General features: G+C 35.4%; 1 protein-coding gene across 7 annotated transcripts in view; it reads left to right on the forward strand.

Moving 5' to 3' along the window:
- The window catches only part of CDH18 (cadherin 18), a 1109578-nt gene that overhangs the window by 822187 nt on the left and 261508 nt on the right, over positions 1–25883 (forward strand). For all 7 annotated transcript variants that reach the window (XM_063811379.1, XM_063811380.1, XM_063811382.1 and 4 more), the window contains one exon: positions 5218–5512. In XM_063811379.1, the coding sequence (XP_063667449.1) occupies positions 5218–5512 (295 nt within the window). The remainder of the gene's footprint in view (positions 1–5217; positions 5513–25883) is intronic.

Genomic DNA, 25883 nt, shown 5'->3' on the forward strand with positions numbered 1-25883 from the left:
GTTATGTACCTAGGAAAATAATGGCTGCCTCTGCTGAGTTGTGCAGGTTGTCAAGGAAGTGGGGGAGAGCCGGGAGTCACATGCTTCTCCCAGCTCCCACACAATCCAAAGGGCTGGTCTCACTCCTACCGTGGCCCCATCATAGCATCTAGTCTGTTTCCAGGCAATGGGCAAGCAGGGCTGAGAACTTACTGCCAGCTAACCCGCTTCCCAGTTGCAAAAGAAAGTAGGGCTTTAGTGCTTCCACCGTCTGTGGAGTCTACACGCAGGATTTGCATCCTCCCCTGAGTCCAAGCAGGAATGGACACTGCTTCCTCTACCCCTGTATTTTGCTTGGCTTTCTAAATTCACACAGCTCCAGGTAAGATCAGAATATTCTCCTATAAACTAGACCTTCAGTTTCCCCAGTGGGGGTGTGTATTCAAGGGCAACGGATCTCCCTTTCCCTGTTTCACAGCCTGGGCACTTGCAATATTTGGGGCATCTTGGGGGCCCTGCAGGAGCAATCTGCTTCCTTAAGAGGGTCTGCGAGTACTCTCAGGATTCCTGATATTCCTGCAGTCATTCTGGGGCAAAATTAACAATGTGAGCCTCCACATCCTGCTCTATCTGTCTGAGTTATAGCTGCAATCCAGTCCTGACTCCCATCCACCTTGATGGATTAAATTTTTAAAAATAAAACTTTATTTAACTCTTTAACATAACCTTTTACACATTTATTGGTGTGTAATTAAAAATTATGGTTAATACATGTCGCTTTTTCACAGAGACTAATATATTATCAGTTAGCAAGAGACTGTTACTGCTTAATGTGTTTTATTTCACATCAGTTACTTATTAACAGTTCGATTGATTTTTGTTTCATTTGCCTATACTTTAAGAATGTAATACATTCTGGAATGAAGGATACATAATACTCCTCAGTGACATGTATTCCCCATGTTTTCACATTTCTTTCACATTGAGTCACATATTTTTATGCAAGTTTTGGAGATAATGATCAATCATAGTGGAATTACTATATTTCTGCCTTTATTTTTGGCTTCCACTGAAATATTATAAATATGTTTTCTACTTATAAACAAGTATATAAATTATGTATCCCAAAATATTACAGTTTTAAGTCAATGACCTATCTTTTTAACATAATTAAACTCAACTTTGTAAATGAATGGCTCCACCACCATCTTCTTAACCTTTTAAAGTTATTCTTCCCCAAGGAATATAATATTATTTTATTGAGGAACTCTGCATTAGAGTGAAAGCTATAAATTTTCAGGTCCTAATGTAGTCCAGGGTGAATAAATAGTTTTCTAGAGTTAACTCATATGAGTCACGTTGGCTTTCTAAGTGCCATGGGTTGCTACTTAATGCTAAGAAAGTGACAATTTATTAAAGTAATGCTAGAGATTACTAGCATTTTGCTTCACTAGGGTGACTGCATTTTCTGTTTATTTTTTCACCCCTCATTCCTTTGCTGTTCTCTAAAGAGAAGTTAATTTAGCCTACTTTGTTATGTGATGAGATACCCAAAGACTATCTCTTCTTGCTTTAGGACAATATAATGTCTGTCTTTCAGCATGAAAATACAGCCTGCTTTGCAAAATCCCATGGCTCTAAAAGTATATATAAGGTGTTACATTCAGACCCTGCTACAATGCCCTTGGTATTACTAAACTGATAAAAAAAAAAGGGTGGGGGGCTTCACTGTATATGACTAAAATCAAATTTATCTTCCAAATATTTTTACTTATTTCACTGTAAAAAAAATCATGGGCATCTCTCTTAAGTAGTATAGTGGCTAGCTAAGCTTGTAACCTACATTTAACTGGTTACTGAGTCACTACCATGTCTATATATGGAGTATTTCTAATTTCCATGCTCTTTTCCAATCTCTTTCATTTGATGTCTCACTGGTGACCCCACTCAGAGATGACATATTTCTATCATCATAATATTCCTGATTATCTCTATTCAAGAGCTTTTTCTCCATTTGTCAAGTTTTCTGTGTCTGCAACTACCCTTATTTTTCACCTATTTCATTCATTCATCATTTTTTGGCTTACAAATATTAATAAAATACTTCTCTAGAGTCTTAAAACCCTTTTATTAAAAAATTCAAGACAAAATACTCAAGGTTTCTCTCAGGCTCCATTCCTGTTGCAAAGTGTATATTGCAAACAGAACTGAGATTTGAGAATAGATTTGGTGGAGGAGAGGGAATCTTGAGAGTAAACCACTTTGCTATTTCACAGTGGTTATCATCATAATCATATAAACTATTAGTCAGTCTACTAAATAACTACTACAATGGTTTCCCATTAGTGTTACATGGGAATCTGATTATTTCAAGATTTAACCAAGCTGGCCAAGAAACTAAAATTTCATTAATAAAATGATCATCTACATTACTTAAAAACTCATGCCAAATATTCTTAGAAAGCAATGTAATCGAAATACATTTTCATGATATTTTTGTGTAAGTTTCATAATATTTGGTGTAAGGTTATCCAAAAATATAAATATTACTGAATTATAATTCACTAATCTTATTACAATCTAGGTTCAAATTAGTCATATCTTCAGAAGCATTTATGCTGTTTACTAGGTATTATAAAAACTGTTTACTAATTATAAAAAGTATATATATGAATTATAATAATGTTATACATATGGAATCAGATTCAAGTCTTAAAATTGATAGCCCTAAAATTACTGAAATTTTTATTTTTATATCTGAATTACTAGAATCTATATAGTGTATAGTATATATATTTAATAGATGCTTAATAGATGCTGTAGGTTAAGAACTTTACTATTTCTCTTATATATTTAAGCCTATTCTTCTTTAAATATACTTAAGTATCTGTAATAAGAACCTAACTGTACACTTAGTATAATTTTATATTGCTACATTTTGTTAGTAATAAAAAAACTAAGTGACATCAAATTAATTTCACTAAACATATTTTTCATGTATATATATATGTATACACACATATACATATCCTGAAGATGAATGCCAATTTTCATCATTGTTAAACTTTTAGAAATTGTTTGAAGACATAACACACTCTGCAAAAATGTTTTATACAGTTATAAGTACAATATATAGATTTATAATTTATGTATAACAACATAATAATTACCAAACTATCTCACCTTTTGTTAGTTTAATGACAAGTATTCTAGAAAAAATTTTAGAAACATTTGGTAAATGAATTTGTTGATTTACTTTGCTACATTTTGGTGATGGATTGACGCGAAGTTAGAGAATATGAAATAGGTTGCTCTATTGACACTTTGCGGGTGTCTGCTTCATGAAAGATGAATCTTTTCTTCTAGATACTAAAATGATATGCTAAGAGACATAAATAAATAAACACATTTTCATACAAGCATACAATTTTATCACCCAATTCATTCTGCATTCTTCTTTTAGTATCCAGTTTACTAATGAAGTGTGAATCTTTGAAAGCTGTGTATTTTTGCTCATTTTTATAAAAGATCTAAATAAGCATTTTTAAATGGTTTCATCTGTTGAATCTTACTCTGTGATTCCTGTCAAAATTTTGTCCTGGTAATTTTTTACATGCTTTCAAGAAAGAAGTGAAATTATTCCCATACTATCATTTATGTTTCAGTTGCCCTAATTTCCCAGAAAAAAAATCTTTTTCGCATATTGCATTGTCTTTTTCTGTATTTTGTGTTTTCCAAATGTCTTCTGAGAGTTCAGAGACTTTAAAACCTCAAAAATGTTCATGTTACTATGGCAAGAAAACTGAAATGCTATGTGAATAAAGTTGTGTTTTTTCAATGTTTCTACGTGTCAGAAATGAGAAAAAGGTAAGTCATTGAGGTTATGTGCCCAAAAAGGTTTAATATAAAGGATAACTGTTCAGACCTCTAGGGAGAAACAATCCTTGAAAATATATTTGTGAACTGAGAAAATACTGCTGTTATTTCTAGCTAGAAATATAGCACTGGCACTCTTGGAACTATTTAAGTGAATTTTGGTGTTATAGCAGAATCTTTAGCAAAAACTATATGCAGTTTAAATGGCAACAAAGTGTATTATCTCAATATTTTAGGTATTTTTCTTATTGAAGACCTCTTCTGTAATTTATTGTTACTTTTCTAATATCTATTCAAATAATATTTGATAATTTTAATTTTAGTAAGTGTAGATTTGTTACTGTATTTCAATTAATTAAAATGAGAGCCTATTTATCAACGAAATATATTACTGTTATTTAAATTTTGAGTTAAAGTTTTATAATCCCTAACTAAAAAAATACTCTATCCCTAAAAAAGTACTCTTTTTTTTTTTTTTTTTTTTTTTTTGAGATGGAGTCTCGCTCTGTCTCCCAGGCTGGAGTGCAGTGGCGCCATCTCGGCTCACTGCAAGCTCTGCTTACCAGGTTCACGCCATTTCCCTGCCTCAGCCTCCCGAGCAGCTGGGACTACAGGCGCCCGCCACCACGCCCTGCTAATTTTTTTTTGTACTTTTTTGGTAGAGACGGAGTTTCACCATGTTAGCCAGGATGGTCTCGATCTCCTGACCTCATGATCTGCCCACCTCGGCCTCCCAAAGTGCTGGGATTACAGGCGTGAACCACCGCACCTGGCCAAAAATACTCTATTTTTTAATATTCTACATCAAAGCCCTTTATATTAGAGGTGATTTCATTTTTTTCAAATTATTAAACACATGACTGTGACTATGACTTAAATATGTGCCTCTTTTGTGAAAATTTTAATAATTAATTTGAACCTCAATTTGTCCTACCATATATTTTTTTTCTAGTCATAAAGGTGAAATAGAATGTCAAATAATTAAAACCAAATATATTATTTTCACAAGTATGGAAGGCAACAATAATCTACTGGGAATTTATTTTCCCAACTTTATGGCAGTTAGTGGAATGTGGATTTAGTAAAATTATAAGGGCTATTTTTGTTTTAATAAATATTGTTTATTGGTTTTTTCTTAGATCAATAACTGTATCTCTTAGACAAACCATGATAGCAATATCCATATGATTAACCAAGTGAAAAAAAAAACTGCAGAAAAGCAAATGATAGTAGTAACACACAGGGCACTGTAAAGGGAAGAAAAGTCATAGCCAAAGTAATTATAGATAGGGAGTTTTCAGAGAACATAATGTGAAGTTGGAATATAAATATATGCTAAATTATTCCATGTGTATTTCACAGCTGCACTCCAATTCTGACAAAGGTGATGGATCTGTCAAGTACATCCTTACTGGAGAGGGTGCTGGGACTATATTTATCATTGACGATACCACGGGTGATATCCACTCAACAAAAAGCCTAGACAGAGAGCAGAAGACCCACTATGTGCTTCATGCTCAAGCTATTGATAGACGTACAAACAAACCTCTTGAGCCTGAATCCGAGTTCATCATCAAAGTGCAAGACATCAATGACAACGCTCCAAAATTCACAGATGGACCATACATTGTTACTGTGCCTGAAATGTCAGATATGGGTAAGAAAAATCATTTTTGTGATTACGCAATTAACATATTAAGAAAATCAAAAAGTCATCTTCAGAACACCAGTTTTTACTTATATATATATCTGGAGGGGATATAAATATGAAGTTTCAAAATATTTTAGTATTTTTTGTGGCATAAAGTGTTAAAGACTATTGGGTCTAGCAATTATAATATTCATTGAAATTGATTTCTAATCATGTAAGTGTAGGTAATAGTTGGATCTCAAGGGGAAAGAAAGGTATAAATTTGAAAACATGTGGAATACTTGCTTAATTGATATGGCTCTTCTATCACGTGAATTCTACATGTATATTGTTAAGAACATACCAGCACATTCAATTTGATGATTTGCACAGAAGAAAGATTCTAGAATGTCTGAAATTTTTGTCTCCAAGTCTTTTAAGCTTTCAGTGTATGACCAAATTATAATACCATTAATAGCTGTTGCTACATTAATCAATACAACTTTTCATATATTCCTAAGCATTTATATACCTTATTTATTTAAAAATATATGACAGCCCCGTGAAGTATTTTGAATATCATTTTTAAGATGTGCAAACTGGCATAAAGTATTTAAGTCACTTTTGCAAATTCACATATTTAGAAAATAGCCAAGGAGGCATTATTCCAGGTTTAGCTGAATGCAAAGCCTACACTGCAGCCAACAGAACCATGATCCAGGACCTGAGCCACCCTAATGATCTGGGGCTTTTTCACCACTCACTGGTTTCTGTGGTGTAGCTATTTGAATTTATTTTTGTTTATTTTTCATTTCATGGGATGATTTTTTAAAAAGTAGTTTAAAAATGGTTCTTCTACGATAATACTTTTCGACTATCTTTATGAGACTCTAAGCTTTGTAACACATTTATTGAGTAAAGATTTAATATATTTAATTTTACTGCATATGTATGAGTATTGTTTTAGGTTGAGGTTCTTATAGTCACTTAGTCACTAATCAAATCAGTCTGTGAATTTGAAATATATATATGTGTATATGTATATATATGTATATATATTTTTTAAAAATGGAAGATGGTAGCATCTTTTCTCTCAACTCCAGATTCCAGCCCATGTTAGTCTTCTTGAGCTAGGCAGGTAGCTCCTGCAGCTGCTGTAGGAGCAGGTAAGGAAGAGAGTGAGGTCTTCTTCCTTAGCTGAAGTCTCAGAGGAGAAAGCAGTTGCCAAACTTGTTCCCTCTGGACCACAGCAGAACACAGGAACCAGCCTGCAGGAGCCTAAGAGAGGCCCAGAATACTGTCGGGCTTATTGATCTCCAAGGAGAGTCTAGGGGGAATTAAAGGCTTCAGCATTTTTTAACCCTGGTGAGTGAGAGTTTGCATGGGAACTCAAGGACAGAATTCTCTCTGCCACATCAAGGAACTGATACCCACAAACCTAATCTCCTCTGCCTTAGGAAGGCAAAGAGCTCTATGGTGCTCCTACCTGTGAGAGTGCTCCTGGTGAGCTATTTCCAAGATAAGTAAGGGCCCCAAGGAGCACAAAGGAAACTGTCATAACCACAGGGGTTAAAGCACTAGAGAGAAAAACAGGCAGAGCAGGCATTACCCAGAAAGACAGTATACTAAACAGTAGCCAATACGAGCATTGGAGGGCTTTTACGGATGCCACAGATTTCTGTAACTCAAAGCCTTTTGCTTTAAACAAATAAGTAAATAACAACAACAAAGAAAATCAATATATGGATTGAAGGCATGAATGGTAACTGATTAGACCTGAATTATTGTCCTGGTACCTAAAATCATAACTGACTGGAAGAAGTAGCTAATAGCCACAGAAACAAACATAAAATTGTGGATATTGTGGGAAAAAGAAAGGAGGTTTAGAGAACATATTCATTAGACCTATCATGTGAATAACATGTGTCCTTAGAGAAAAATAAAGAGCAAATGGAGGAAAGGAGCAATCATAATTTTTCTTGAAGTGAATAATATACTGACTTTACAAGTTTAATAGACTTTCCAAGTTCCAGGAAGAGTAAATAGAATAAGAATCAAACACAGGAAAATCCTGGTAAAGTTTTAAAGCCTAATAAAAAAGAGAAAAATTTAAAAACATTCAGATTTTTAAAAATTAGGTGTGAATAAAAATGAATATGTTACCCTCACATTTATTACATGAAATAGAGGAATCTGATAGAGAGTTGAGTCCCATTTACAGCCTACAGAGAAAACACTGAAGCCCCAAATCTATTGTTTAGACAAATATGATCCATCAGCTAGGGCAAAATAAATATTTGGAGAAAGATCTGGAAGGTCTATTATTCTCCTACCTAATTTAGAAAAACATTTGAGAAAACAGTTGAAATTGAAAATAGTTGAAATAAATCAGAACAGAGATCTAAAAGTCAAGGAAAATAACAGAGAGGAAAAATATTATCAACAGTGAACTCTGGAAAAGATGTGTGTGTGTGTGTGTGTGTGTACACTGAGTTAATACATATGGATATTTTTGAGATATTATAAAAGGATGCCACATAATCTATGTGAGAATCATAAGGCATAAAGTAATTTTTGCAGAAAAGGCTGTGAGTTGAGGACTTGGGAACAAGTCAAAGTCCTCATTTGGGGTTTGGGAAGAAAGATGAGAATAGTGAAAAGTTAATATTCTTAAGTTCTCTTACTGAGATGAGTATGGTTGAGGGACAAAAATTTAATATCTGAAAGTAGTAGAGAAAAAGAACAAGACAGAGTAAGTTTCAACTCTGTACTACTGTGGTTTCAGGCAAGATTCTATTGAAAGAGTTATTTTATGGGAAACCTTAAGCTGAATATTGGAAATTATATTTTATCAGTAAGTTTGTGTGTGTGTATATATACACTCATTACTATAGGAAAACAAATATATAACATTCATGGTAATAACATATAATAGATATTGTAACATGAATGCATAGGGGATGATATGAAAGTGGAGGGAGAAACTCACTTTATATTGTGTTCATAAGAATGGGTGATATTTTCATTAACTCTGAATTTTTTTTTTTTTTTTTTTGGGGGGGGACAAGAGTCTCACTCTGCCGCCCAGGCTGGAGTGCAGTGGCATGATCTCGGCTCACTTCAACCTCTGCCTCCCAGGTTCAAGCAATTCTCATGCCTCAGCCTCCCAAATAGCTGGGATTACAGGCGTGTGCCTCCAGGCCCAGCTAAAGTTTGTAATTTTAGTAGAGACAGGGTCTTGCCATGTTGGCCAGGCTGGTCTTGAACTCTTGGTCTCAAATGATCTGCCCTTCCGGGCCTCCCAAAGTGCTGGGATTAGAAGTGTGAGCCACTGTGTCTGGCCAACTCTGATTTTAGAAACAAAAAGTTGATGATATTATAGGCAAAGATCTGCAGACACTGGCAGGGGGAACAAATCTGTACTGCTCTCTGTTTTTGTGCTTTTATTGAAACACAGCTACACTCCTTACTTGAAGATTGTCTGTGGTAGTTTTGGCACGGCAATGGCAGAGCTCGGTGTTTGGGATGAAGGTCATATCGCTGGCCCACAATGCCCAAAATATTTACAGTGTTTTGTTTTATTAAAAAAAAGAGTTTGAGTTTGCCAGTCTTCATTGTAAGCTATTATAGGGAGATCAGAGGCAAGGAACAATTAGAGGATGGTGTCATAGTTTTGATAGACAAGGTATCTGCTGATCTATAGCAGTTAGTGTTCTGCCAGCCCTACTAGACTATATACATATAGACAGAAATATAGTGTTTGTTACAAATATATGGGATCATGCTTCTTCCCTTTGGGTAGATACTGTTAGTTATCCAATGACTATCCAGGCTTCCCTTCTGTGATACTAAGATAGCCTAGTTTTGTTAGAGAATACAGATGTGTTGCAGAATATGCATGTACATGCACAGAAGATATCTAAAGGAAATAGACACACACACATTGTTGAAGGTTTGCTTCTAAACACTAGGTTGTGGCTTTATTTGGTATGAAAGGAATAAGTGGTTCTAAATATGTAATAAAAATCATTTTTATAACACTAACACTTAAAAATATACTGGTTTCTAATGCTAACTGAAGACTAATAATAACGTAAGCAGGTGACAACAAAATTTTTATCAACATATGGTGCCTGATAAAATTACTTTTTTTATCATATACTCATTAATTCAGTTTTGAATCATTAAAACAATCTCTCTCCTTATATTTATTCAATTCTTTCTTGAGTGAGAGAGAGAGAGAGAGAGTAAATGCACTTTATGTGCTGAGAGCTGTGATAGTGGCTAGTAATAAAATGGTTAATGAAACAAGACCACTATCTTTGAGCAAACTGCAGACTTACAAATAGAAAATTTCAATATGGTGTCTGATAAGCACCAATAGGGGAACCGTAGACTTGGACAGGGGGCCCTGCTTGTGGATGAGAGAAGACGTCCTCAGTGAATCTTAAATAATGCATGGTGATTTATCAGTTAGAAAAGGTAAAATAAATGGACATTTGACATACAGGATAAAATGATTAAAAAAAATAGTCCAGCTTGGGATGTGTGTCCGTGTGTGTGTGTGTGTGTGTGTATCCATGTGTGTGCATTTGTGTGTTTTGGGGAAATAAACAGGAAGATCATGCAAATAATAGATTTTCTATATAGCTTTGCAAATATGTTACCAGAATACAGAAAAGGCAGTACCAGAGACTTCCTTGGTGTGCAAGATTTTATCAGATTATTGTTTCTTGCATCTCTCGCTAAGTAATGATTATGGAGCCACTCCAAGTAATTGCACTGCGCTATATTGCCAGTGAGAAAAGCATAATGTGGTTGTATATTTCTTGTCGGTGGGCAATAATCTGCCGACAAAGTCTGAGACATTTTGGATAGCTCAGTACAGAAAGATGCAAAAATAAACTGAAGTGGTTTCTAAAGCATGTTTTAATGTAAGATTTGTATGTATCTTTTTGATCTATATAATGTAATTTCACCAATTATCTAGGGAATTATATTTTTCTAGGAACGAGTTTTTCAATCTTTCCACTATTAACACTTTGGACTGGATAATTCTTTGTTGTGAGGGTCTTCCCTATGCCTTGTAGGATGTTTAGTAGCAGTCATGGCCTGTACCTAATAAATGCGGTGGTGTTCCTCCCACAACCACAAAGTGATGATGTCTTCAGAAATTGCCAAATGTCCTCTGGGTGACAAAAATGCTCTCAGTTAAGAACTACTGCCCTAGGGAACATGCAATATAAAGAATTAAAAATGTCAAAGTAGAAACACAAATTGAATAATATATTTGTTGAATTTATAATCCTGTCCAGAGAGACTTTCATAGTGCCAGAATGCTCATGCCATGAACTTTAAAACAAAAATATGTTCTATCTGGCTAGGTAAGAAATTGCAGTGTTTAAATATTAATTATCATCTTGAAGTGCACAATAGTATGAAAACACTGAGGAAAGTCGTAGAATAAAATGAAGTTATTTGCACCCATAGAAGGAAGAGTAATGGCGTGGCTACTTGGGAGCCATGATGGCTCTCATTTAAAAAAAAATTGTGTATTGTATAGCCTGCATTTAGAAGACCACTTGAATTATATTTGGTTCCTAGTAAGGTACTGGCTGTCATATATGTGTGTGTGTGTGTGTGTGTGTGTGTGAGTGAGTGAGACATGTATATATACACGTATATATGTACATATATGTATGTATGTATACATACATATGTATACATATATACGTGTATACGTGTATATATACATTTATGACATATATACATATATACGTGTATATATACATATATGACATATATACATATATACATAGATGACATATACATATATACATAGATGACATATACATATAGATGTACATATACATGTATATTTACATGTATACATATAGATAAGTATATATACGCATACACTATATATATTTAAATAATTAATTTCAACAGTAAACATATGTGAACAGAATGGCATTATAATATTATTGAGGGCAAATGTAACCTGGATTAATCCATAATAGATGTACATATTTGATTAATGCAAATTTGAGATTTTAAATTTTCCTTTTTTTGTGATATGCAGTACATTATCATGTCAGTCTTGATCTTTACCACCTTCTATCAATTATTTTATGGAATTACTTCTTCAATTTCTTTCCCTATAGTTACATTACATGTCTAATTTATATAGTCTTCAGAACCGACAGTTAAAATATGAGATAATGAGTTAATGTGTTTAAGACAATACAAAGATGAAAATGACCATGAGATGAAATGATACTTGGTTTTTGAGTTAGCCGTCAAGTGAATGATTTTAGAAATTAAGATGAATAAAATTGTATTTGTAAATGGTATTACACTTTTCACATGAAAAGCACATCATAACTGACTAAGAAATTTAGCAATAATACAAAGACATAAAATTAGCAATAAAAAGCTGGTAAAGGTGTTTGTCTTAATTGTGTGTATCGTATCTCTTTTATTTAAAACAGGAATAATTTTATCTGTTCTCTTTTTATGGAGACATTCTCAAATTTCTGCAATTACAGTCTTGCTTTCACCTAGAATCAGGAGTTTCTATAACTGTATTAACTGAAATTTGTTTCTATTGCAGTCATTTTTAAAAAAATGTTTTAAATCTAGAAGTTGTTTCAAAAAGATCATATAACAGATCACAGTGTAATTTGGCAGAACATAAACTTTACTATTTTCTTTTTCAAATAAATATTTCTGTATGAAAATGTACAAATTTTTAACTCTTCTGTGTATTAGTATACCTATCATTAAATACCATTTAAAAGCATTTAACAGGTAGTAACAGGTTATAGAAATAGTACTTTTTAATGTATGAGAGAGAATAAATATTATATTTTAACAGAATTATAAGTATACATTTAATAAACTGTAGGTTCAATATAACAAACTTATTTTTGCAGCTACAAAAAGGAGATTGTTTAACTGCAAAGTTCCTTTTTCTTGGAAATGTATTGAAACATCTCTAATCTTCTTCATGTCTTTTTTTTTCACCTCCAATCTCTAAGGCCCCAGGCTGTTCCATTTGCAGCTGTGTTTCTTGCTGCAGAGCAACAAGAAGAGACACCAGCTGTGCTGACTTTATTGTGCTTCTTGTTGGAGCGCTGATTTAGTTCTGCCCAAATATCTTGGGATGTTCACCCTGGACATCTGCCAAGATTCTAGTAGCCATTTAAAAATCATTACCCTGGGGCATAATGTTCAGAATGGTATCATTTCAATAAAGCACAGCCAGCACTCTAATTCTACATGGAACATTGCAGTATTCATGAAGAGACACATTGGACAACTGACAAACCAGAAAGTAGACAAAATTTTGCAAGTTTCATAATTTTCTTCTTTATTTGCATAACTATTCTTCTGTGTAAGTTAGCTTGTGTTTTGTACAAACCAACCCACCCACAGTTTAGTGGCCACACAAAATATTTGCTTTATTTGCTCATAATTCGGTGGTCCAGGCTGCTCTTCCACTAGGGTCATACATTGCGCTGTAGTCATCTAGGAGCTCGAGCAGCGCAGGTGCCTCCCTCACCTGCAGTGGTGGATGCTGGTTATCAGCTGGTTTTTCTGGGGTCTTAGCTGGGTGGCTTGTCTCTGATCCATGGTATCTCATCCTCCAGGTAGGGACCTGCTTCGTATGCATTCTTAGGGCAGTAGTTCAAGAGGATAAGAGCAAAAATATTAAGGGTTTTAGAGAGGAGTCTCAGAAGTTCTGTTTTTCCACTTTTGCTGCATTCTGTTATTGTATCCCCTCACTTGAAGCAAGATATTCTCTAAATGTTTATTGAACAAGTACATGACGACCTTTTCCACCTACAATTACGTCTAGAGGAAAGATTTCTTAGAAATATTGACTTTTAATTTTTGGAACATAATTGTTCCAATATCTGTTTCATTGGGTAAAGATTCTTTTTATTTATTTTATATATCTTTAACTTCGTTGTTGTAAATTAAAGAAAGGCCCAATAAACCAACATAGTTTTTAACTTTTATTCAATGATTGATGTGATTTACTGGATTGCATTTTACTCTTCAAGTGATTCCTCAGTCTTTCCATTTACTTTTTTTAAACTTATATTTTAAGTTCAACGGTATATGAACAGGATGTGGATATACCTATGTGACACATAGGTAAACATGTGTCACGGGGTTTGTTGTATAGATTATTTCATCATTCAGGTATAAAGCCTAGTAACCATTAGTTATTTTTCCTGATCCTCTCCCTCTTCCCACCCTCTGCCCATTGGTAGGCCCCAGACTACATGGTTACCGTCTTACCACTTACTTTTTATGAATGTAGGCCAGACTTGGAATTCCCTAATAAAACTGGCCAATTTGCAAGAGAAAATACTTAACTAGAAGATACATATTTTTCTGCATAAATTGGACCACATTCATACAGATTTAATTGGTACATCATGTTTTAAAAAATATGATAGCCAAAGAATGACTTTCATATGTATAGGCCTCAATGTAGAAAACTGAAACACAAAACAAACCAGTCAGAGATTCTTGGCAGTTTAAAGAGGCAGGTTTTGTGTAGGTAATTCTAAAAAATATAATAAGTGAAATTATTGCAGTGATCAATGGATCATTGAGGTATATAATTTGGCTTTGGAATGTAGCACTTCTCTTAAAGTAGAGAATGTCTTTTTTAAAGAAAATAAACAGCAAAATATTTACTACAATTGATCTTAGAGCAACCTTGGCTTATTATTTTAGCACCTTCCACCTTTAATTATAAATTAGTTTGAAATCACCTGATATTATAGTGGTCCGTAGGTCCCTTAAAAATATATTTTAAAAATCTCAGTATCATGTGCACCTAACAAAGTGTCTAAAACTTAATAGGTAATAAATAAAATATGTATAGAATGAGTAAACCCAAATTATATACATTTTCACAGAGACAGAGCTATTCTTAAATGTGACATTTTTTCTATATTTATCATATCCATTCATGAATCGATTTTCTCATTAGAATCATTCTTATTCATTACATAAATTGACTGGAATGTCACATATATAGATCCTAATAATAACAATTTATGTTGTTTCTTTCTTACTGAGGAAATAGAATAAAGCAAAAAATCTCAAAATTGACACTTGTCATCATTCAAGTATCACTAAAAATATTAATCAGTCGTTGTTGTTGTCCCTATCTTTTAATCAAAGCATATAAATTAAAATTGTTTGTATCATTTTATAAGTTGAGAAAGATTTTAAGCAAACGCTGAAATTCCTGTATTAGGACATATACTGAAATTTTATTTTATTTAAACAATCAGGATATGTGATAATCCCCCTCACTTTTAATTGAACCTGATTTCTAATTCTGTTTGGATAATTTTTTTGGGGGGGGGGCATAATTTTGGATAGTTTTGTCCGTTTCCTAGGAGTCAGGTGTTCAGTGAATGTTCAGTGATCAGGCACAGAGAGAAAGCTCAATGTCAGGGATGTGGAATAGGCCCAGTTATTAGATATAGAGTGAAGGCACCAAGTAATCTGAAAAAAACACACACATACAAAATGACCAGGTTTAGGGTCAAGGCATAGTGACCAGGCATAGAGTGAAAATGGCACAGCAGTCAGATATAAACAGTGCAATCAGGTATAGCTGGAAGGTGCAATGGTCAGGTATAGACAGAAGACAAAATGATCAGGTTTAGAGAGAAAGTACAGCATCAGATATAGTGAGAAGATACAGCAATTGGGTATAGAATGACTACACAGTGATTGGGTGTAGAGAAAATTCACCATGATCAGATAGAGAGTGAGTGCACAATGGTCAGGTATAGAGGGGAGACACAGCAATTGGATATAGAAAAAAAACACTGTGAAGGTAGAAGGTGAGGGCACATCACACAGAGAGAAGGCCACATGTGGAAGAGGACTGGCAGTGCCATCACAGGTCTCTACTGCTTTCTCCCAGACTTCTGTGTTCTCACTGGTTTTCAGTGATCAGTCCTTGATCATCATGAATTCATTCTCTCTGTCATAATTGCACATCTTCTTGAAATCCTCTGAATTTCTCTCAGCCAATTTCACTTCCTATTTTAGTATATAGAGAAGTTTTCTTGTACTCATACTCTGGCAAGGAGAAAACTTTGAAATCCAGTTTGGATATTATTGTCCTGTACAAGCTAAATGGCCAATTTAAATCTTCTCCTGCTGTGCCACACAGAGACACCATGGAATATTGTGGAAGTTGCGACCTTTCATAAAAGGGGTGCTACTCTCTAAGTTTATCACAATAGTCCATGTAGATACCAAGAAAAAAGCACCCCCACACATAGAACCAAATGTGATAGCTTTTGTTATATGCAACGTTTGTAGTAATTTATTATGCAGTATAGAAAACAAACACACACAAAAAAACTAGAAAAATATAACTATGCAACAATAAGCAATGTGGAATGTAAGATAGCTACAGAAATTATATTAAACATCTATTATTTTAATTATATAAGAATATATATTACAAAAGAAGATATCATTATTTATCTTTCAAGATCAGTAATTTACTAGAATATTATTCTGTAGTGATTCTTCTGTGTCATGTCTCCCCCACATGTGAAGCTGTCTATAATTTTATATTTTTTTGAGACAGTCCCCCCAGGCTAGCTAGAGTGCAGTGGCAGCGCGATTATGGCTCACTGCAGCCTTGATCTCCCAGGCTCAAGTTATCCTCCCACCTCAGCCTCCCACCTAAAGGCGTGTGCTACCATGCCCGGCTAATTGTTGTATTTTTATTAGAGACAGGGTTTTACAATGTTGCCCACACTGAACAAAATTTTAATTGTTACGTTCGAGTGTTCTTTATTAGTGGATTTTGAATTCTTGTGTTGTATCTTAATAAAAATGTTCTGGTCCATTATTTCAAGTGCTTTATTCAGAGATACCAACTTAAATTGTTCACTTAATTTTCATAGTTGTCATAAATACTCAAATCATAAATGTCTCATCCAATTATTTCTGAAATTCTTTTAATTCTTTCCTCTAATTAAATTACCTGAATTTTCAAAAAAATAGTCTTTTACATAATTGTCATGTAGATATCCATGAAAAATTATTGGGTGGGGTAAAAATGCACAGTGTTTTGTTTAGTGTATGTATATATGCATAAAACTATATTATAGCCCTTTGAATGAACAGAGATAGAGTTATAGAAAGGCATGCAAGACACTGTTCAGGTTGCTTTCCTTAAGAGAAATAGCACTGGACTTGTATTTATTTTTCTTACCAAGTATAGGTGTGACTTCTCTAACTTAAAATATCCAGTATCGGCTGGGCACAGTGGCTCACATTTGTAATCCCAGCACTTTGGGAGGCCGAGGCGGGAGGATCATGAGGTCAGGAGATTGAGACCATCCTGGCTAACATGGTGAAACCCCGTCTCTACTAAAAATACAAACAATTAGCCGGGCGTGGTGGTGGGCACCTGTGGTCCCAGCTACTTGGGAGGCTGAGGCAGGAGAATGGCGTGAACCCAGAGGCAGAGCTTGCAGTGAGCCGAGATCACGCCACTGCCTTCAAGCCTGGGCGACAGAGCGAGACTGTCTCAAAAAAAAAAAAAAAATCCAATATCATCAATACATTTAACAAAAAGAGATTGAATGGGAGTGGTTCCCTATTGTCTTTTCAGCAAAGAGATATAAGAGCAGCACTTATGTTGCGACTGCTTTATAACTAAAAATACAGTTGGAATCAGATTCCATGTGATTAAAGCAACCACTGAGACCAATTGACAGCGACATAAAGAACTTAGTGACATAAAGAACCAAGTGACATTTCATGGACTCTGTTCCACCATGTTTAATTTTCTGTCTTAAATATACATTTATATAATGTAGTGAGCCAATAATATTCTACTGTCTATACTTTTATTTACCTGGTTAGATGCTTTGCAAACACTCACCTGTGTTATGGAGGGTAGTGACTCAGCAGCATTTGCCTCCGAGGGAGGACAGCTTGCACCAAAGCCACACCAGCCCAACCACATTTCAGAGTATGTGAGTGAGAAATCAACTTTTATTGCTTAAAGACTCTAAAATTTAGGGTTTGTTTGTTATTGCAATATAACTTACACTTAGATATATCTTTCTGATATATCACCCCTTGACATGTCAGAGACCATATACCAAAAAGAAACCATAAATATTTCAAAAAGAAACCACAATAATAAGATAGGGTACCAACAGTGGATAAGAGATTCCAAAAATTCCTAGAGCACTGAAGACATTGAAATTGGATTAATGGGCAGGGGGTGGGCAGCACCGAGAGATAGATCAAATGTATAGCCCTAAACATTAAAGGAGAACATTATCTTGTCCAAGAAAGTCCTTGTAAATACAAGACAGCTGGACAACTTATTAAATTGAAGTTTTCAAAACAAGGAAGAGTTTTTTTTTAATCTCTTCTGTGCAATCCAAGAAAAAATATTTTTATTCTACCATAAGGCCTTTGGTGAATTTTTCTGAGGATGGCTCAAAAAAGGAATATTGTGACGCAAGAATTAAGCAGAAATTAATTTCCAGTAAACCAAAACGTCCATATCACAGGGGAACAAAAACAAAATAAAAGAAAACAGTTCTTATCTATAGACAAATACCACAAGTCCCCTCTTCTGATGCAGTTACTCCTGCTTTGGAAATAGAAGGGTACTCAACAAGCTTGGAAAGAATATCAATGCATTCCAGCCACACTTACTAAGAGGTAGCATTCCAATTGAAAGGGGGAAACATCAACTCAGTTTTTAAATGATAATGTGCTATTTCTCTTTCAATCAACCAGCTGCTTTTTTTTGTTTCATTTTTTTTGGAAATAAAGCAACAAGATAAAAGACAAGGATTAAAATGAACAAACAGAATAATGATTAACTGCAGAGAACACTGTGAAATTTTGTTGCATTCATTAAACAAGAACAGCATAAAGGTGACACAGGACTTTTCTTGCCCCATTTGCCGGACCTGCAGCAGGGAACACCCCACCTACTCAGCCCACTGCGCTCAGCCCCTGGCAGGAGTGAGCATGTAAGCAAGCAAGTGTGGGGTCTGGCCAACTGCTTTGAGCATCAACACATGAGCAAGTTCTGTGTGAGGCTGCAGTAAGATCAGGTGTGTCACCCTGAGAGGAATTTGATGATGCCCAGGCAGTGGTGCCTGAGACACCCAAGCCCCAGAGGGGATGTTACAGGATGCTAATTAGCTGTCTGCTGTCCAGTGGAAAGAGGCATGTTAGCAGCTCAGTCAGCCTTTTACCCTGCTCTTGCCCACGACTCCAGGACTGGCATGGCTCCGGGACTGGCTTGGACCCGCTGCTGCTTCTGTCATACGAGGCAGCTGCCCTCCATCAGCAAGGTCAGAGGGCCAGTGTTATAGACTTTCTGGGCACCCTCATTTGGTGGGTCTTGAGCTCTTGTCCCACATCCAAGAAGAATGAGGTCATACTGATAGTTGAAGGGTAGTGAAGGCAGAGAATTTTATTGAGTGACCAAACAGCTCTCAGCGGAGAAGAGACGGGAGAGTTGGGTTGTCTCTCCTGAAGTCAGGTCATCTCTCTGTGTGGCTGAGTCTGCAGTTTTTATAGGCATAGGATAAAGAAGTATGTACTGATCCATTCAAGAGTTTGGAAAAAGGTTAAAACAAAGGCACCAGTCAAAGGTGGGAACAGTGTAAAAACAATTAGGAAAGGGTAGGTATATGTAAAATAGGTGAAGGGTGAAGCTCAATCAAAGGAAAGCACTACAAAGAGGAAGACAGGTTCTCAATCTGGTCCGTGAATTTGACTTGTAGCTTGGTCTTCAGGCTTTGAACTGTCTTTGGCTTGAAGATGAGGTTTCATGGGATACCCGCCCCTGGTATGCCTAGGATTTCTCTGCCTCCTGCCTGTGTCATTTCCTCCTCTGAAGAGGTGCATCTAACTGCTGTTAGAATAGGGATCATGACCGATATTAGCTACTCCCTGCTGACAGGGGATGCTGTTTTGGGAAAACAGAACTTAGATTTCCCTCAGAGGCCTATCTGAGGGTTCCTGGTAAAAGGGAGCTATCATCAGAGGCTCCAGTTGTGTGACCATTTAAAGTTTGACAGCCTGTAGGTGAGAAGAAACAAGTTTTACAAGGTTAAGTATGCATGGATCAAATATTAACTTCTCACACAAAAAACAGTTAAAAGGAAAGAATCTAGTGCCGAAGATAACAGATATAAGAGATGAAATATACTAATCATTCTGAAAACAATATTGTGTCCCAAGCTGTTTCACCCTGGTGAAACAAATTAAATCTTAGATGGGAGCAATTAAACTTTACAAGAGAGATAACTGTTTAAGGAAGTAGATATTCCCATGGGTGTTCAGGATTAAGGAGTCCTTCATAAAGATACCTTATGGGCTTAATTACTATAAAGGCTAAACAAGAAATGCTTGATTTTGATGATATAGCTGTGTCACAATTTATTTTATTTATTTATTTATTTTTTTGAGACAGGGTCTCACTCTGTCACATAGACTGGAGTGCAGTGGCATGATCATAGCCTGCTGCTCTCACTCTGTCACGTGGACTGGAGTGCAGTGGCATGATCATAGCCCGCTGCAACCTTGAACTCCTGAGCTCAAGACCCTCCTGCCTCAGCCTTCTGATTAACTGGGACTACAGGTGTGTGCCACCACATCTGTATAATTTTTTATTTTAAAAACTTTTTTTTTTGTAGAAACTAGGTATCTCTATGTTGCCCAGGCTGGTCTTGAATACCTGGGCTCAAACTCCTGAGCTCAACTTGGCCTCCCACAGTTCTGTGATTATAGGTATGAGCCTATAATTTTTTTAAATTATAGGAAGGCACTAGGCCTTTCTCATAGTTTTAAAAAATGCATTAATTTTTTTTTTTAATTTTTTGAGGCAAGGTCTCACTCTGTTACCCAGGCTGGAGTGCAATGGCACGATCAGGGCTCACTGCAGCCTTGTCCTCTGATGGTCAATTGATTATCCTACCTCAGCCTCCTGAGTAGCTAGAACTACAGGTGTGTACTACCAGGTCTGGCTAATTTTTGTGTGTTTTGTAGAAACAGGGTTTTGCCATGTTGCCCAGGCTGGTCTTAAACTACTGATTTTAAGCAATCCACCAACCTCAGCCTCCCAGCGTGCTGGGATTGCAAGTGTGAGCCACCATGCAGACTCATGCATTAATTCTTGATGGTGACACCATTACTTTCAACTTCATTAAGTAAAATGGAAGCTTATCTCAAGAAACCATTTCTAAAACATATCACATATTAGAGAGATAATTGATAGAATACTTTGACGATTATTTGAGTTCTTAAACATTCTCTCTCTGTATATATGTATTTGTCAGGTTCTAATATGCTGAGTAATTCAAGTTTTTGAATGCAAAGGCATCCAGATTCTCATTTTAAAATAAGAATCTGCAACAGATTGAGTATCTCTAATTCCAAAATCTGAAATTCAAAATGCTCCAAAGTCCAAAACTGTCTGAATGCTCACGTGATGCTGAAGATGACATTTGTTGTTGTTGTTGTTGAGATGGAGTCTCGCTCTGTCACCCAGGCTGGAGTGCAGTGGGGCTATCTCGGCTCACTGCAAGCTCCGCCTCCCAGGTTCACGCCATTCTCCTGCCTCAGCCTCCCGAGTAGCTGGGACTACAGGTGCCCGCCACCACACCTGGCTAATTTTTTTTGTATTTTTAGTAGAGACGGGGTTTCACCATGTTAGCCAGTATGGTCTCGATCTTCTGACCTCGTGATCCACCCGTCTCGGCCTCCCAAAGTGCTGGGATTACAGGTGTGAGCCACTGCGCCTGGCCAAAGATGACATTTTTTTAACACTGAAGAGAAGTGCCTATGTGATGAAAATATGTGATAGGTTCATTGTAGGACTAGAGTAGTGTGCATTTGTAACAGAATAAAAAATCTTGTCCATCTATAAAATCAAAGATGTAAACCACTGCTAATAAGGCAAGTGACTCTAGAGAAAAAATTTTAAGTAGCCATCCAGCAGAAAGCCTCCTCATCTCCATAGGGACCACTTCCTGTTCCCTCAATTGCTTCTGATGTTTATTCTCTCCTAAAAAATATATAGTAGACAGTAACAGTTTAGTTTATTGTTTAATGGCTAATGTATGTATTCTGGTGATGCTGTTCTTCTACTTAGCTACTACAAATGCATTACTTTTTCACTGCATTAATTGCATGCTTTTTTTTTTAACCATTTAATACTTCTGTGTGAAAATGATTGTTTAGCAGTAGCAATATAAATTCAGAGTCAGAAATAGTGATGATGCCAAACAACCACAGATTGTCCACACAGGTGGCTGAGATACTGCTTTCTGATGGTTTAATGTCCACAAATATTGTTTCATTCACAAAATTATTAAAAACATAACTTACTTTCAGTCCATAGAAATAAGATGCATATGAAATTTAAATGAATTTCGTATTTAAACTTGGGTCCCATCCCCAAAGTATCTCATTATGTATATGCAAATTCTTGAAACTGAAAATAATCTGAAATCTGAAATGTTGGTCCCAAGCATAAGAGATACTCAACTTGTACTAACAATATTAGCATCAAATATAGAACCTAACCTTTATGTTTGGTAGTGTGTAGTCATTACTTTCAAAATGGATAAAGGAGCATTGGGGAGAAATCTGTTAATACCTTCTGTGTCAATCAAAGTTCTAGCAGAAAAACAAATCAACTGGCAGTTAGACAAATAGAGAAAATTGAGAACAAGTTACAAAAATGGAGGGACTGAAAAGTCAAATAGTACCCTGTGAAACAATCACTGCAGCAGTATGGCTCCCTTAAGGCTGAGAGTAGTAGTATTACCTAAGCACAGAACCTGGATCTTATAGAATGGACCATGGTAGGGGGCAGCTGAAAGGGAGCTGGAACCACTGAAGTACTGCAATCTTAGCCAGAGACATCATCCAAAGCAGAAAGAAGGTGAGAGGGAGAGAGAGACAGAAAGGCAGGGAGAGAGAGACAGAAAGGCAGAGACAGAGAGATTGACTTATTCTTGTTTTTCAGTTTCCATCTATAACTTCCCCTTATTCTGTTGGTAAGGAAAGCGAATCAATGTCAATGGCAGGCATTAAGTTTCTGCAAGCAGAGCAGAGCAGGACAGGGTAGGAAATCAATTTGAGATAATATGCAAATATACTTGTAAGATACGTAAGACTAGTGGGCATACGATCAGTCCAGTCAATTTTCACTAGAGCCATTTACTCTGTACAACTATGAAGAGAATTATGAGCATTCTACAAGGCTGCAGAGGAGCACAACAGTGTTGTTAGTTCCTGGATATTAACTCCCTTCTAAGTATTCTGCCACATACTCTTATTTGACAAAATGGACTTACTGCCTCGGCCTTTCACTATGGGAAATGTGATAGAAAGCTTCTTCTGCCCAAGTAGATGCATCTGGACTGTCATTGTACACCAACAAGGACCACACAAGACAAAAAGGCAGAAAATATTGTAACTATTAAACAAGACTCAGCAGATCTTGACTGGGTCAAGTAATAGTGTTTATGAGAAAGACTGCTACATATCAAAATAGATAGGGCTGGACTTGAATTCTGCCTTCTCCAATTGTCAACTATACAACTTTTTTGAACTTGAACTTCTCTATGGGTAAAACAGTATTAAATGTCATTTTCTCAATAGATTATTGTTAACTTAATTATTTTATTAAATTCAATGGCTTATAACAGAGGGTTTCCACATCATTGGCACTTAATACATATTATTTCCCTGACTATTATTTTTTCCATTTATGGAACAGAATATAAATTGTACATGTGAATTTGAAATTTCACATTAGTTAATGCCATAAATAAGATCCTATTGAAAGTGTACAGAAATTAACAATTGCTGTGGTTTTATAGTTAGTACACAAAATAGTGAATTTTGTTTTGGTACTCAGCCCAGATGTTTCATATGTGTACTTGCAGAAATATTTTTTTCTTTTCAATTCAATGACTTGAGTTAATACTTAAAACTTTATTAAATTACACAATGACTAGAATGCAGTGTTATTGGTCTGTTGGTGAAATTACAGTTCTCCTGTATAGAATGAAATTTAAGTTGTATCTTGATGACTATTGCTTTTTCACGTTTCCTGGGAAAATCTTCTGAGAATTAAGCCCTAAGAGATTCCTTCAGAGAGGTACTCTGAGCCTTCGTAAATCTCCAGCTTATTTTTACTCAAAGTTCTTATTCAACATTGAATCTCTTGAGATTTTAACAGAGCTGTTAACCCTGACAAGTCATGCATAACAATTTGCAGTCTCAGAGAGTATTTCCTTGGTATAAAAATGCCTTATTAAATATTTCAAATTCGTCTTTAGAAACTTACCAGGAAGTCTACTCTTTCTGCTTCTCATTGATATGCGTCTTTGCAAAATACGTGCTGTTTATAAAGCGGTAGTACCAAAAAACAAACGAAAAGAATGAGAATGACACAGGGCAATCCCTAAAGAAAATAAGATTTAAGTTTTATTGTAGAAAAGGTATCTTGAAAGCATTCTTATGTACTTAAATCTTTCTCAGATTTGTATAAAACATCAGCTGAGAGAAACTAATCCTCAGCATGGGAACAGCTAACTGTGTTCCATAGGAAATATTTAACATGAAAATATTGTATACCAAAAAGCAATGAAACTTGAAATACAATATTTTTGTGATTATAGTTTTTAAGGGAAACAGTTTCAAAATTTAAGAATGCTTCTAAAGCACTTTTGAAAGATTTTTCTTTAATTGGGAAACCAATTATCTAGGGAGGGGAACTGTTGGTTTAATATCTATTCATCAAATCTGTATAATAATTCCCAGAGAAAATTAGATTCCTATTTTAATATTCTGGTGGAATAATGGAATTTTAGACAATATATATTTCCATTTTGAAGTCTAGCACGTAGAGGGTAATAATTTTTTTTCTTTTCTACTATGCAGAAAATTTGGGCACACAGTGTAAATAAAGGAATTGCTCAGACATAGAGATATAAATACTGATAATCCGTTTCACTTGAACTTTTAACGAGTGATAAAATTCTTTATTAAAGTGCCCAATATAATGCATTAACTAACTTTAAAAATGTCAGCAGGCAGATCATTAGAAGTGCCTGATGTTCAAAAATATCAGATATTCATCTTTATTTACTGTAATCTACTTGTAACAATAACTTTTTATTTTATCTCTCTTATGATGTATCTGGTTTCAAACATAATACACAATTACAGATATTTTTTTCTTGACTTTTAACTTCATAGTTTTGCCCAGATTAAAAAGCAACTATAAATTATGAGAATAAATGTCCATTTTTCCCACTGAAACTCTAGCACACCATATTCATTTGCTAGAGTTGCCCTTCAAAAGTGCCACAGGCTGGGTGGCTGACACAACAGAAATGTATTATCTTACAGTCTGGAAGCTAGAAGTCTGAGCACAAGGTGTCACCAGTTTGTTCTCTCTGAACAGAGAAGGGACCTGTTTCACAGCTCTCCCATAGCATCTAGTGGTTCGCTGACCATCTTTGGTGTTTTTGGCTTGTAGCCATATCGCCCTAATATTTACATTCATCTTCACATGATGTTATGCCTGTGTATATGTACCTTTCTCCACATTTTTCATTTTTATAAGGATGCCAGTCAATGTAGATTAGAGGCCCGCACTACTCCGGCATGATCTTCTCTTAACTAGTTTCATTTAAAAAGTACTATGTCTAAAGAAGGTCACATTCTGAGGTACTGGGGATTAGGACTTCAACATATCAATTTGGGAGGATATGATTTAACCCATAACATATACCTTGATTAGTTTACTTATTCATTTACTTTTTGTTTATTGATTAATTGATTGTCTTAGTTTATATGGGCTCACATAACAGAAAGCCATAGTCTAGGTGGCTTAAACAACATTTATTTGTCACAGTTCTGAAGGATGGGAGGTCCAAAATCAAGGTGCAAGAAGATTCCATGATGATGGCACACTTCCTGGTTCACAGAAGGCCATCTTCTTGCTGTGTCATCATATGGCAGAAGGAATGAGGAAGCTCTTTGTGGCCTTCTTAATAAAGTTACTAATCTCTTAATAAAGAGGGATGTGCTCTCACACGGTATTTGCAAAAACCCTACCCTCAAATACTGTCACATTAGAAGTTAGGATTTCAACATATGAATTTGAGGGGCATATGAACATTTAGCCTATAGCATTAATAAAAGCACTCACTTTTGTCTAATATAAAGAATTACTGAAAATACCAAGTCTTATAATTTTTCCATCTAGATTTCAAATAAACAAGAATTTAAGATACGAATATATTTTTCTTTCAGCCTTAAGCTTTCTTTC

This window comes from Pan troglodytes, chromosome 4, assembly GCF_028858775.2.
Source record: "Pan troglodytes isolate AG18354 chromosome 4, NHGRI_mPanTro3-v2.0_pri, whole genome shotgun sequence".
NCBI lineage: Eukaryota > Metazoa > Chordata > Mammalia > Primates > Hominidae > Pan > Pan troglodytes.